The sequence below is a fragment of the Ovis aries genome, chromosome 8 (genome assembly GCF_016772045.2).
Source record: "Ovis aries strain OAR_USU_Benz2616 breed Rambouillet chromosome 8, ARS-UI_Ramb_v3.0, whole genome shotgun sequence".
Classification (NCBI taxonomy): Eukaryota; Metazoa; Chordata; class Mammalia; order Artiodactyla; family Bovidae; genus Ovis; species Ovis aries.
Genome location: NC_056061.1, coordinates 81,560,616 through 81,575,893, shown reverse-complemented (window position 1 = coordinate 81,575,893; position 15,278 = coordinate 81,560,616). Strand labels below are relative to the sequence as shown.

Sequence of the window (15,278 nt, the reverse complement as noted above, 5' to 3'; positions counted from 1 at the left end):
CTTCCTCTCTGAGACATTTCAATGACTTTCATTCTATCTTATTAAAATAATCTAGGCCAGTAATGCATCCTTACTTGCCATTTTAATATCAAGGGGATGTCCTGAGAAAAGAAAAGCTGCCCTGGCTTTTATCAGAGATGTTTATTAAGAAGCAAAGCATTCCCTCTCAGTTAAAATGTTCGCAGAGGACAGGGGGAACACCTGAAAAAACAATGCCTGGAAAACGTTACCAAGAACCCACTGCTGCCCGAGCCTGCTGACAGCCCAGTGTGGCACCACTGCCCAGACCTCGGCCTGTGGGGAGGAAGGCAGGCACTGAGGTCACAGGAGGAGCCACACACGGACGCTGGAGCGCAGTCTCAGTGTGGTGACAGTGGCTGGGACAACCTTGGCTCATGCATTTTTAGGGGGAAGACTTGTGCCCTGGCCAGCCCAGCCCTGGCATATTTCTAAAATTCACTAATAAAAACACAGCTGTATTGGTGGCCTGGGGACAAGGTCCTTCTCCCCAGTTCCTGTTACAGTCATTGACTGAAGGCAGCCGTCTGACACGTACAGTCCTACCGAACTTCAGCAGGAAGCAGACGTCGGTTGCTAGGGCTCAGGGATGTGTGTATGGAAAGCACAGTTTCGAATAAGTCATCTCATCTTCATCTTAGGAAACACTTACCTTCGGTCATAACTGGCCCCATAGGGAAACTGCTGCCGCGGCCCCATACCCAGACTAGACATGGCTCCAGACGGACTCTGGTTGTACATATCCTGCATGCTGCTGGTGGGCATCTGTCCTTGCGTCATGAAAGGCTCGCTGCTTCCAGGCACTGAAATATTTTCAGTAACAGACAAAAAATTAAGCACTTTCAAATGCCAAAGTGCCCAAACATCCCTGTCCAGTCAGTGCTGTTATCCTTAATATGACAGATAATAATACCGATCAAACAGCATAAGGTCTGAAGTTAAGATGGGCCCTGTTGAGGCAGGATTCTAAGTTGATCCCCCTTCACGTACACATCTTGTATGAGTCTCCCTGAGTGTGGGCAAACCCACGAATGGGACAGGATGTCACTCCCAGGATTATCTACATTGCAGGGCAAAAGGGATTTCAGAGATGTAATTAAAGTCACCGATCAGCTTGCTGAGCTAACCAAAGGGGAGAGCACCCACGTGGGCCCTTTAAGTTGGCATCTAGATGTAAGAGACAGAGCAGGTCAGAGACACTCTCCCGCTGGCCTTGAAAAGCAGTGCCACGCAGGTCAGAGGCCCACGTGTCAGGAAGGACAGCAACCGCTAGAAGCAGAGAAGGCCTCAGATAACAGTCAGCAAGAAAACAGGACCTCAGTCCAACAACTGTGAGGAACCAAGTTCCACCAACAACTACGAGCTCAGAGAAATGGAATCCAGGCTTCCAGCTTGACTTGTACTGTGACCCTGAGCTGAGAACCCACAGAAATTGGAGAGCACACGTGTATGTTATGTGTTTTAAGCTATTTGTGGTAATTTGTTACTCGGAAACAAACACAAGCCCAGATCCATACTTATTTGGGTTAAGTTGATAAATCTCTAAGTTTAATTCCTTATCTATAAAATGAGGCTGGTAATATCATCTCATGAAGTAGTTTGTAAGGAAGAGATACGTATACAGTTAGTTCCTTTCCCTTTTAGGAAAAAAAAAAAAGTGAAAACCTTAACAACCACCCATGCACTGACTTACACTAAAATCAGGATGAAGAAAATCATGAGGGAGTAAGGACAGCTCAAGAAGGGATGAGATATTTCTAACAGGGGTAGAGTGTCAATTAGGTCAAATATGCAAATTAGCACTCGCTCACAGCCTGAAGGAAATTGGGTCAAGCCCAGAAACTAGCCTGTAGGCAAATTAAACATTTTAATGCAAATCTTAATTGATATACACTAACATCTGCCTTTATCCTATGAAGGTTACTTTTATGTTCCATGAGATAAAAGCTGATTACAATTTTGAAAGCTGAAAAATGTGTCTGTTTGGTTGAGAGGTGCAAATAAAGAAGTCTGACACTGGTAGAATATATTTTGCTTTATAAGGTACTTCCAAATACTTCATATCTTACATGCTCTTACATCAACCTCCAGTAGAACCAGTTTTGAAGTTACTTTCCAGTTTTGAAGTTATTTTCCATTTATTGAAGGAAGTAGGGAAAAACACTAGACCATTCAGGTATGACCTAAATTAAATCCCTTACAATTATGCAGTGGAAGTGACAAATAGATTCAAGGGATTAGATCTGATAGACAGAGTGCCTAAAGAACTATGGACAGAGATTCATGACATTGTACAGGAGACAGGGATCAAGACCATGCCCAAGAAAAAGAAATGCAAAAAGGCAAAATGGTTGTCTGAGGAGGCCTTACAAATAGCTGTAAAAAGAAGAGAACTGAAAGGCAAAGGAAAAAAGGAAAGATATACCCATTTGAATGCAGAGTTCCAAAGAATAGCAAGGAGTGATAAGAAAGCCTTTCTCAGCGATCAATGCAAAGAAATAGAGGAAAACAATAGACTGGGAGACTAGAGATCTCTTTAAGAAAATTAGAGATTCCAAGGGAACATTTCATGCAAAGATGGGCACAATAAAGGACAGAAATGGTAAAGACCTAACAGAAGCAGCAGATATTAAGAAGAGGTGGCAAGAATACACAGAACTGTACAAAAAAGATCTTCACGACCCAGATAACCACGATGGTGTGATCACTCACCTAGAGCCAGACATCCTGGAATGTGAAGTCAAGTGGGCCTTAGAAAGCATCACTATGAACAAAGCTAGTGGAGGTGACGGAATTCCAGTTGAGCTATTTCAAATCCTAAAAGATGATGCTGTGAAAGTGCTGCACTCAGTATGCCAGCAATCTGGAAAACTCAGCAGTGGCCACAGGCCTGGAAAAGGTCAGTTTTCATTCCAATCCCAAAGAAAGGCAATGCCAAGGAATGTTCAAACTACTGTACGATTGCACTCACATCACACACTAGCAAAGTAATGCTTAAAATTCTCCAAGCCAGGCTTCAACAGTACATGAACAGTGAACTTCCAGATGTTCAAGCTGGATTTAGATAAGGCCGAGGAACAAGATCAAATTGCCAACATTTTTTGGATCATGAGAAAAGCAAGAGAGTTCCAGAAAAACATTTACTTCTGCTTTATTGACTATGCCAAAACCTCTGACTGTGTGGGTCACAACAAACTGTGGAAAATTCTTAAAGAGATGGGGATTTCAGATCAATGAACCTGCCTCTTGAGAAATCTGTATGCAGGTCAGGAGTAACAGTTAGAACTGGACATGGAACAACAGACTGGTTCCAAATAGGGAAAGGAATACGTCAAGGCTGTATATTGTCACCCTGCTTATTTAACTTACATGCAGAGTACATCATGAGAAACGCTGGGCTGGATGAAGCACAAGCTGGAATCAAGATTGCCAGGAGAAATATCAATAATCTCAGATATGCAGATAACACCACTCTTACGGCAGAAAGCAAAGAGGAATAGAGAGCTTCTTGATGAAAGTGAAAGAGGAGAGTGAAAAAGTTGGGTTAAAACTCAACATTTAGAAAACTAAGATCTTGGCATCTGGTCCCATCATGGCAAACAGATGGAGAAACAATGGAAACAGTGAGAGACTTTATTTTCTTAGGCTCCAAAATCACTGCAGATGGTGACTGCAGCCATGAAATTAAAAGACACTTGCTCCTTGGAAGAAAAGTTATGACCAACCTAGACAGCATATTAAAAAGCAGAGACATTAGTTTGCCAACTAAGGTCCATCTAGTCAAAGCTATGGTTTTTCCAGTAGTCATGTACGAATATGAGAGTTGGGCTATAAAGAAAGCTGAGCACCAAAGAATTGATGCTTTTGAACTGTGATGTTGGAAAAGACTCTTGAGAGTCCCGTGGACTGCAGGAAGATCAAACCAGTCAGTCCTAAAGGAAATCAGTCCTGAATATTCACTGGAAGGACTGATGCTGAAACTCAAATACTTTGACCACCTGAAGTGAAAAAGTCACTCACTGGAAAAGACCCTGATGCTGGGAAAGACTGAAGGCAGGAGGAGAAGAGGATGACAGAGGAGGAGACGGTAGGATGGCATCACCGACTCGATGGACATGAGTTTGCGCAAGCTCCGGGAGTTGGTGATGGACAGGGAGGCCTGGCGCACTGTAGTCCATGGGGTTGCAAACAGTCAGACATGATTAAGCAACTAAACTGATATAAAAAGATGCATGACCTCAGTCATAATTAAGGACATCCAAGATGAGGCTTTTTCTCCCCTCCCCATCTGACTGACATTAAAATGATAATAATCATTCTTAGTTGGAGGGTCCACATGATCATGTTAAGAGTGTTTACATTGGTGTAACTTTTCCCAATACCTGCTACGGTAAGGCTATATCTTGATGACCGTTCCCCCCCCCCCGCCCCCCACAAAGGAGGACATCTCTGGGTTCTCACAGCCTGTGGAGTCCTCATATACTGAGAGGCCTCGCTTGATCATATCATGACCAGCTCTGACCACTGGGGCACTGGCAAATGTGATACGGCAGAGGGCTGTAAGCAACTGCAAGTGAGGCTGTGGCTCCTGGAGTACTCCTTCCTGGAGCCTCTCTCCCATGGCACCAGGTGCCCAAGAAGCTCCGTGGAAAGGCCCCAGGAGGAGGTCCCTGTCAACAGCTCTAGCTCAGCTCTCAGCCAGCCTCTGGATGACACCGGCCATTCAGGTGGCACCTGCGCTCAGCAGAGCTCTCCATCAGGCTTCGAATGACAGTCACCACCTCAGAGTCCCAGCTGAGTACATGTGGAGTCAAGAGCCACCCCACCCACCACTGGTCTGTGAGATATAACTGAGTACTATTGTTAAAGCTACTAAGTTTTGGGGTAGTTTGTTACAACAGTACAAATTAAATGGGGAAAAAAGTTTGTTACAAATAGTACTCACAAAATAAGAACAAAATAAGAACTTTTATTCTTTGATTCTGTTATTCTACTTCCAGGAATCTATTTCACAGAAACACTCTACAAGTGTGAAAAACAGCTAGTTGTACTTCAATAATCACTGCATCATTATTTATAATAATAAAATATTATGAAATAAACCATGAATTATTAGAGCATTAAAAAGAATAAGCAGGGTTTTATCTGTGGATACTAATAAATATTCAAACTATATACTGTTAAGTTAAACAGTATATAAATATTCACTTACTGTTTACTTAAAAGCAATAAATCAATCAATTCCTCAATCAGTAATGAATGAGTGAGTAGGTGGGGAAGGCAGGCAGGAGGACAGGTAGGGCCAAGGCTACTCAGGGCTTCTGGGTCTTAGAGGAGGTTCTTTTATCTGCCATCCCACCACATTCCAGGTCAACCACAGGAGCAGCAGCACCAACAACAAGGGGCGTGATATCCACTGATGTTGGTCATTAAATAAAGAATTACAGCCCCACCAAGCTCACTGACAGAATATGGTGAACTAAGGAATGGAAAACTTTACTGTAACAGGGGCAGGGCTGTAAGAAAATCTGTTTCCTGTGGGCTTTCTGTTTACCTGCTTTAACTCAGTACTAAATATACCAGTAGTGGAAGGTAGCAGGTAAGCTGAAATACATGGGGGAAATGTGAGGCAGGGCTTCCCGCTGAGCCACTGTATCATTTACACAGTGGATGAAAACACTCTATAGAGCTGCCTGGTACCTAGAGCAAGGTAATCCACAGTCATCTCCTCTTCACCACCACACTTTTTTTCATTAAAAAAATAGAGGCATAAGGAGACAAAAGAAATAGAACTCATGCTGTCAAATACAGCATAATAGGATATTGGAATACTTTTCCGTAACTTTGAAACTGGATTCCAAAACAATTATTTTTCCATGTTATTGTCATATTTTCAGAGTCTAAAGGTATTATACAACTACCAACAGCACCAACAACACATTCTTTCTAGCATCTCATACCACTAAGGAAAACAGTTAACTCCAACATTCACAAAGCTCTTGAATTTCTGAGCTTATGAATTTATTGTATGTTTTACAAAATCTTTACCTGAAATAAGCAGCTCAAACTTTTTGAAAGGACAAACTATAGATTATCTTGTTTTGTGTAACAGGTATATGAAATACATATGAAATAGAATTTCATTTAATTAAATGGTAATGTGCCCAACATTTAAAATTTCGAGATTCTTCTTTAATTTTTCATTGCTCCATAATGCTTGTGAAAACCAAGGCTTTAGGGCTTTATGCTTGTCTCTACTTAAAACAGTGTTATCAAGAAAGTCATGCAAAAGCACTATTATTTAAGGGATCCCAGAATAAATACTTCCATAAAAATGTCATTCACTACTTTTTTGTATGTTTTTCAGAAATAGTCATACCATGCCTCAATTTCACAGGACTCCGGTGCATTAGGAAGAGTGTCAACAGCATGTAGAGCTTGTGTGCCAGCGGAGAAGCTAGAGAGGGCAGCGGCTGAGATAGCTATGGTCTCAGGGCTGAGTGACCACTGGGGACTGACATACACAAAAGAAAAACCCAGCCTGGGTGTTTGCTCATGTCAGTGAGAACTCCCAGGGATCTTGTCCGTCCTACAGTTGTTGATACCATTTCTCTGCTTGGTTCTCCAAGATTACATCCAATAACAGTGCTCTGCCTAGCTCCAGACACACAGCCTATCCCTCACTGCCCTGACATTTATAGTGAACTCTGGTTTCCTCTTCTGTCTTGTTCACTCCCAGGTGTCCACACCGCAGGCAGTAACAGCCACCCTCACTTCCCTCTGTCTCCTGACTGCCCACCTCTCAGTCACATCGCTTGGTTCTTCTCCCCTAACCGCCACGTGTAACATTCAATCCATCAGCACGTCCTGCTGTTTCTACCCGCACCCCGCCCCCCCACATATACTGAGTGGTTCCATTCTCTCTCCCTGGGGTCTCACCCCAACTCCTCACCTCTCTGAGGACTTTGACAGTGGTCTCCCCAGCTCGACCCTCACTTCTCTCCAATACATTCTCCATAAATATCCAGATAGTTGCTCATTTATTTTTAACAACAACAACAACAACAAAAACCCAGTCACCTCACTTCCTGCGTAAAAACCCCCAACTCGTCAGCACATGCAGGAAGTGGAAAGGCTCTGGACCTGGGGCCCTGGACGTTCTCAGCATGGCCCTCAGCTCTTTGTGCCCAGGAGCCTCCACCCCCGATGCACACCAGCCTCACTGCTGCCTCAGCTCCCCTCGCCTGCCCCTCGCCGCCTTGCTCCCGTCACTCAGAGCCCCTTGCCTGCCCTCCCTCCCAAGGAGAGGCCCCTCCTCCCATGACTGCCCCCACCCCCAACGCCCTTGTTCTTTGTGTTTCTTCCTGGCTGTTTCTTTTCTTCTGTCAAAAACCATCTTTAGTCACATATACGTGGTTTACCTTACTTTTTATTTGTTGTTTGTAGCCCGCCAGCTCCACAAGGGCCTGTCTGGTTTACCAACTTAGCACCCAGCCCATGCCTTAAGACAAGCCTGATGCCGACTCAGGCAGCATCAAGAGCACCTCTGCTTATGATACGTACCACTCACTCTTCTAAGGCCTGTACTTATGTGCATTAACTCAGCTCCTCTTCATGACCCCTTATTATCCTAATTTCCAGATGAAGAAACCGAGGCAGAGAGATGCTAAGTACTTTCCTCATGGCTGGAAATTTAGTAGGCTGTGGAGGTGGGGCTCCAGTAAGTCTCGAATGGGTCAGTGAGTCAGTCACAAGATGGCAGAATGCCCTCTGGACCAACCCTGCACAGAGAGCCCTTGGCACTTACCTTTCCTCATCCCTCCAAAGGGGTCCTTGTTGGGCTCATAGGGCATCCTGCCCATCACGTCTGGCATGCTCATGCCCTGCTGGTACGGGGTGCTTGGAGTCATGGAGTTGCGTTTGGGGAACGATGACTCACTTGCGTCTGAGAATGGGTCGTGCACACTGACAGTGCTGCTCCTGATGAGATGAGAGACATGAAAGCTTAACCACAGAGCATTAGTCACCTGCAAACGCTGATCCAGAAAATAAGCCAACCTTGGAATCTGTGTACATGGGAAAACCATCCAAAGTAAATTATATGACTGAAACGAGTGGTAGTCAATATTTAAAAATCACTAGAGAACACCATTTTCTCTCTCTCTAAAGTCTGCTCCAGAAAACTAAAAGAGAGACAAATCTAACTTTGTATGGCTCACAGAGATCTTTTAACATACCTTCCACCTTGCATTGGGGTCATCTGTCCATGAGGGGTGGAGGCTGGAGTAGGCGGCTTCAGGTCACCTGGAACCTCTGCCATCGAATTACTGCCAGTTGACTGGGGGGTCTGTGGACCTTGCAAGGATCCTGAGTTAGCTGATAGTAGTGATACCAAGAAAAAATGGGGGGAAAACTAGAGGTTATCAAGTGAGCTCATCCTTGATAGTTATTTTTTTTAAAAGGGAGAGAAAAATAGGACACCATCTCATGTAGTAAGAGTAACAATATCCATTGCTGGTAATGATGCAGTAAAATTAACTGCTCTTACATTGTTTATGGTGAAAATCAGTAAAAGCTTTTTTTTCTAAACTATTTGGAAACGCACTTCAGATATGAGCTGTAAAATACTGGGTAAATGCTTTTCTGGGTATTTATCCCAAGAAAATCATCTAATATAAAGAAGGTTTTAGGCTGAAGACTTCAGTGTTGTTTATAATGGAGATAATTGGAATGTCTAAGAATAAGGAAAAATGGGACAAAAAGTTTATTTTATCAATTTGATGGACTATTGTGCTGTTTTAGAAAAACATTATAAAAATTATCAAGGTCTTAGGCAATGAGAAATATTTAAGTTGTAAAGAAATGGTACAAATTAATAATGAGCTTTGTATCACTTTTCCACATCTGGATGTGTCTATGCTGTCATTAACAGTAGTTTTTGCAGCTATGAAATAATTTGTTTTTATACAACACAAATCATATTGGTTCAGAATTCTATATTGTTATGGCAGAAAGTGAAGAGGAACTAAAAAGTCTCTTGATGAAAGTGAGAGGATAGTGAATAAGTTGGCTTAAAGCTCAACATTCAGAAAACTAACATCATGGCATCTGGTCCCATCACTTCATGGGAAATAGATGGGGAAACAGTGGAAACAGTGTCAGACTTTATTTTTGGGGGCTCCAAAATCATTGCAGATGGTGACTGCAGCCATGAAATTAAAAGACACTTACTCCTTGGAAGGAAAGTTATGACCAACCTAGATAGCATATTCAAAAGCAGAGACATTACTTTGCCAACAAAGGTCCATCTAGTCAAGGCTATGGTTTTTCCTGTGGTCATATATGGATGTGAGAGCTGGACTGTGAATAAAGCTGAGCGCCAAAGAATTGATGCTTTTGAACTGTGGTGTTGGAGAAGACTCTTGAGAGCCCCTTGGACTGCAAGGAGATCCAAGCAGCCCATCCCCAAGGAGATCAGTCCTGGGTGTTCATTGGAAGGACTGATGCTGAAGCTGAAACTCCAATACTGGAGGGACTGGGAGCAGGAGGAGAAGGGGACAACAGAGGATGAGATGGCTGGATGGCATCACTGACTTGATGGACATGAGTTTGGGCAAACTCCGGGAGTTGGTGATGGACAGGGAGGCCTGGCATGCTGTGATTCACAGGGTCGCACAGTCGGACACGACTGAGCGACTAAACTGAACTGAATGTCGTCATCAGAGTAATAAGACCTGGCTTTAACTGTAATTACACTATAATAACAGAGCCCAGAATTGAACAGATCTTTTTAAAACTTAAGTAGGATTCATGTAAGGAGAAAGCAGTGGCACCCCACTCCAGTACTCTTGCCTGGAAAATCCTATGGACGGAGGAGCCTGGTATGCTGCAGTCCATGGGGTCGCACAGAGTCAGACACGACTGAAGTGACTTAGCAGTAGCAGCAGGATTCATGTAAAAAATTAATCCTACCTTAAAACATAATATTTAAGGGCTCTTGCTTTATCATTGATCATAGTCCTTAGCATGTTAGGTGTTGGATAGATATTGGTTTCACTTATTAATTAAACAAATACTAATTGAATGAATATTGTGTGCTGTTTTCTGTTGGAATTTATCAAATTGACAGAAAAAGATAAAAATTCCTGCCCACATACATACATACATTAAATACTTTCAGAATTCTAACTGTAACAAATAGGATTGCTGGTTGCTTATAAACAATAATTTGCATATATTATTATCTACAGTTAACAAACTGTACAATTACCACACTTTACTTTAGAAGAAACTGAGTTACACAAACCCTGGCGATTACAGAGTGCGCTATGAGTGAGTAAGAAATGGGGTCTGTCACTTTTTCTCAGAGAGCCTCAGCTGACCCAACATGGCGCGGTTGGTGTGGTCTGGGCCTGGTTGGGAATCAATACTGAGGACTGGCCAACAGAGGGTGCTTTCCATAACACCTCCCCTAGGTGCACAGGACTAGAGTGAATCAGGGAAGAGTAGCTTTAACTATAGATACCTTCTTAGATGTAGATTCCTTAAAATAAAAACTTACCAACTCATGCTTCTAAACCAAACCAGAGTTTTAGCAAACTCACTTTATTATATTTGTATACCAAGTATGCATTTCCAGAGTTTTACCAAAAAACACATATTTAAAAAGTAGATATAATGAAAGAAACAAGTCAGAGTCTTTTACAAATATATACGCATAACCCTACAGACATGACTGCCCCATAGAACTGGCAGGGGAAATAACTGATTTCTTAAACTCAAGAAGCAGACTGTGCAGAAGCCAGCACAGCTTCCTAGGAACACGGCTCACAAGACTGAGAGTTCAGAATGGCCCTTATTTACAAGTATTCACATTTACAGCTTAAAAAAAAAAAAAAAAAAAAAGGAAACATTCTCCCCTCTTGCCAGTGTGTTTTCCTTTCCTTTCAGGGAAAAAAAAAAAAAAGAATGCAACCTCTGGAAGCTGCTAACAGAGGAGGCTGGCTCTCTAGGATATCCCTACCTTTTGCCAGAAGCTACAAATGTATACTGGAAAGTAAACAATGGAAAGGTTATTGAAGGTTAAGTACATTCACACACTTCAGACTGAACGGCCAGACTCCTAGCTGGGAATTAATTTACACAGCATGGACCCAGTGCCCTAGTTCTGGCTGGGGTTGCAGGAAGGAGGGTGGGGAGATGAGGCATAGCTGATAGTCCCAGGTCTACGGCAACCAGAGGTCACCCAGAGGGCACCTCTGTTTATAACCCGAGCCCTTTCTCATTTATCTTCCACTGAGGATTCCCTAGTTGGATCCATGACAGGCTCTGTGACATCACCTGTCAGCTAATAATAGAAATTCAGTCAGCCACCTGCCAGCAAAGATGGATGGGTTTTTGGTTACAGACTTACTAATTGAAAGTGGAGCTTCCTCCCACCAACCCCCACCCATTCCTCCCAGCCGGGTCCCCTCCCACCCTGCCCCTACCCCACTCTAGCTTACAGGCAGCTAAGGCCCTGGATCCCCGTGGCTGTTCATTAGATCTTCACTAACTTATACAGTCGGTTATGACAAGAGCCCCGCCAGGACTTCAGAGAAGCAACCGCACCCCTAGGCCCTGCTCAGGTTTCATTTAGGAGCCTTCCTTTGGTCGAACTGCTCTAGAACCCAAAGGCACAACCTGGATCTCTGGAGTGAGAAGTCACACAGCCACTCTACAGTGAAGATCAGGGTGAAGGCTCCAGGGCTAAGGGGCAACACCTTTCAGAGGCTGACAGGACTGAATTTCAAATCTTATCAGCCGTGTCACATCCGAACTGGAACACAGAGGAATGACCTTAAATCATTAGCTTTTAGGATTTAAGCTGGTTCAGAATGAACATTCGAAAAAAGAATCTAGAATGTTTCTGAGGAATCTTTCAGTTGTTTGCTTGGATGTATTGGTAAGGAATAAGCTACAGTTAGGTTCTTATGGGGAAAAACCTGACTTAACACAAATTTTGGCTGAAAATTAGTTTAAAAATTTTGTAGTATATGAGGCCCTGACATGGCAAAGGTTTGGGAATAATTTGTTTCCCTTCTCTGATGATAAAAATGTTTCAGAAACATTTTCCTTAATCATGGGTCTGGAATGCTGGAGGCAATGCCTGGCTTTTGGTTGAGAGGCTGGCGTTGCTCACTGCCCCACGGCCTGGTCCATGTTTCTGTTCTATTGCTGAGCAGTGTGCAGAACACGTGAGCCACGCAGCCTGGCCCCGTGCACCCTGCACTATGCCCTCCAGGCTGTGCACTGGCTGAACGGCTAGATACAGGAAGCTTTCCTCCCGTTTCCTGTTTCGCAGACTCGGGCTCCATTTGGATTACTGAGAAGAATGTATTATCAGAGGTGCGCCTGCAATCCAAGCTCTTTTGTTCAGTTAAAGCGATAATGTTGCCATAAAAATGATAGTTTAAAATAAAGAGGGGGGAGAGGAAAGAGCTGACTGTTCACAGCACAGGCCCTGTACTTTCTGAAGTGTCTATACCTCAGCAGGATTTCTTGTACTGAAGCTGATGCACACTGGGAGAGCTATTCTCCATACAGAAGTACAGACCATTCAGTGACATGAGTTCTTTCCTGGCAAATAAAATATACCTTTAGATCTTTGCAGACATCGCCACTTTGGTCCCTACACCCTACTGGGTTTTTATTTTGGAAAAATAGTTTCAGAGCTGTTCAGAGGCAGCTTGTTTTACTCTGTGAACTGAATGTAATGTTGTGAGATTTTCGAAATTAGATTTCACAGTTTTTAAAGTCCACCATAACTGGCAAAGGCTGTGGATCTTTAAGGACGGGGTGAGAGAGAGGAACTTCTCTACTTGTATTTAGAACCAACAGATCTATATTGAGGTGTGCTTATTACACATGTACCCTGGGCCTAAAAAGTATTTATTTGAGATCTCTTGATTAGTGGCCTTAGATATTAGCACTGCCCTCCAGATATCAGCTAGAGCAAGTAATTAAAAGAGAAACAACTCCTTTCTTTGGCTCACAGGTACCACTTTCTGTGTGTGAACAGTTTACCTATTACAGCGCTGCTTTAAGCACAAAGTGTGGTAGGTACACCTGGATCTCTAATTCTAGAGCCAGATGTCTGGGATCAAAGCCTGGTTCTCCCCCTCATTAGCAACAACGGGCCAGTCTGCTGAGACTGTATGTGCCTTGGTTTTCTCAGGGGTTTTAGAACAGCATCTGTATCACAGGGCTCGTATGAAGATTAAACAGGAAAGCCCTGGCACACTCTAAGTGCTCAAGAAACACTGGCTGTGATCATTCAACTGCGTAACAGTGTTGGGGGACATGGCAGGCACACTCAGCCACTTCATTTGCAGGACAGTGTAGGCAAGTGTGACCAACACAGGGCTTGGACACGGCCAGAAACAGACCACAGAATGATCAAACTTAACTTTAATGAAGTCACCCAGAACTAAGGATGATTCAAATCTCTTCTCATCTTCAATATTGGATTTATCAGAATTTATCAGTGATTCAGTAATTTCAAATCTGAAATGCTAACAGTAGAACAGAAGCCAGCAGGAGAGCCGAAAGGACGGCAGGGTGTCCAACAGCTGAGTGGAGAGAGCAGAGAAAGCAGGTACCATTTGTGTGATTTTGCTTCTGTGAATTCAAGTGAATCGCCATTATTACCAAGCAGTATTTGCTTAGATTCCTGACCTCTAGCTCAAAGCTAAGTTGGACTCCACTTTCGCAGAAACAGGGCTATACAGACCTTTATCATGAAAGTTTGCTGAATTCCCTACAAGCAAAAACTTGGTAGGGAACATTAAATACGAAGTCCAAATTTCATTTTGCTGTGTACAAATCTAAGTATCTCTGACAGAGGCAGAGCTGGTGGAAGCTGGCTATTAAATCTGCAGGGTGGCATTTCTAGTATGAGCACCGGTTAATGGGAAGACATTTTGATAGTTAGATGGGATATTTAAAAATAACTGTATAGGAATTAAGGTATATAACTCAGAACCTGAAGTCTACTTTGACTAGAAAAGGTAAAGCAAAAGATTGGCACCTTCGAAGTGCAGAGTAGAAACACAATATCCCCAGTTCATTCTTTCTTCTGTTAGGCACTGCTAATAGGGTCCAGTTAAACGAACAAGAGAAGATAGGATGCCTCTTCGCCTCTCTCGGACCCCAGGGTGTCCTGTTTGCTCTGCTGAGTGGCCGTTTCAGAGCCCAGGAGAGGCTCCCGGCTGCAGCGCCCCCACTTACCAGGAGATGGCGGCTGGAGCTTGGGCTGCTTCTTGGTGTCGCCTGTGCTGAAGACTTCCGGTGGGGGCTCCTCCCCACGCTCGATCTTGCACTCAAAGGCAAACAGGTACTGAATATACTGCTTTTTCAGGGAGCTTGCTGCACTGCTCGAAGTGCCAACATTTAGGTTGGTTGCCAGCTCACGCCACTTCTTGTTTTTATTAACCTAGCCAAAAAAAAAAAAAAAAAAAAAGGCAGGATCACTGGTTTGCAGCAAAGTGGCTTATTTAAAGCCAGGAAACAAAAAAAAGCATTTAATATCTTGGATACTTTTATTATTTTTCATTTGCCTCTTTTAACTAATGTTCATTACTCCCACTCAGTAGTGCCTAGACAGCATTTACAGTTATAAAACCATTAAGGAACCTGCTGATAGCTACATAAAAAGCTTTGCTCACGGAGATTCTTCTGCCCGGTGCATCTTCTAATGCCTCCGAGTCTGCCAGAGCGGGTGCAGCCCGGAGCCGGCGATTTATCTCTGAGCAAAGGTGCTCTTGCTCACCCCCATCTCACTCTTATTTTTTTTATAAAAGGGTGTCTAAAAACTAATTTAAAAAGCAATAACAGAATTATTTTGCAATTTAAGTATCTGAGCCTTAATAAGAAAAACAATGTCTCCTTCCAACAGCCACAAGCTTCCAGAAAGATGAGCCTCATAATTTCTGTTCATGCCCAGTCTTTCACGTGAGGCTTTCTTGTAGTGTTGGGTGAAGGAGGCCCCAACCAAATGAGCCCAACCTAACAGTCCAGCAGAAGTCATCAACCCTGTCTGAGCTGTGGAGCCACCAGCTAGCTGACATGGCAGCACCAGTGGGCTTCGGAAGGGGCACATAGGACCATCCAGTGTTCCCACTTGCACTCAGGCTGGAGGGAATACAACTGCAAAAAGAGAAGAAAGGAAGGGAATCCTCAAATGTTATATAAAATTTGAGCAATTGGTTTAACTTTCTGAT

General features: G+C 43.4%; 1 protein-coding gene across 11 annotated transcripts in view; it reads right to left on the bottom strand.

The window, feature by feature from the left end:
- ARID1B (AT-rich interaction domain 1B) overlaps nucleotides 1-15,278 on the bottom strand; it is a 424,945-nt gene that overhangs the window by 11,663 nt on the left and 398,004 nt on the right. For all 11 annotated transcript variants that reach the window (XM_060419862.1, XM_042253667.2, XM_015097501.4 and 8 more), the window contains 4 exons: nucleotides 14,287-14,491; nucleotides 8,256-8,394; nucleotides 7,826-7,998; nucleotides 671-821 (listed from right to left, as the gene is read on the bottom strand). In XM_060419862.1, coding sequence (XP_060275845.1) covers nucleotides 671-821; nucleotides 7,826-7,998; nucleotides 8,256-8,394; nucleotides 14,287-14,491 — 668 coding nt within the window. The remainder of the gene's footprint in view (nucleotides 1-670; nucleotides 822-7,825; nucleotides 7,999-8,255; nucleotides 8,395-14,286; nucleotides 14,492-15,278) is intronic.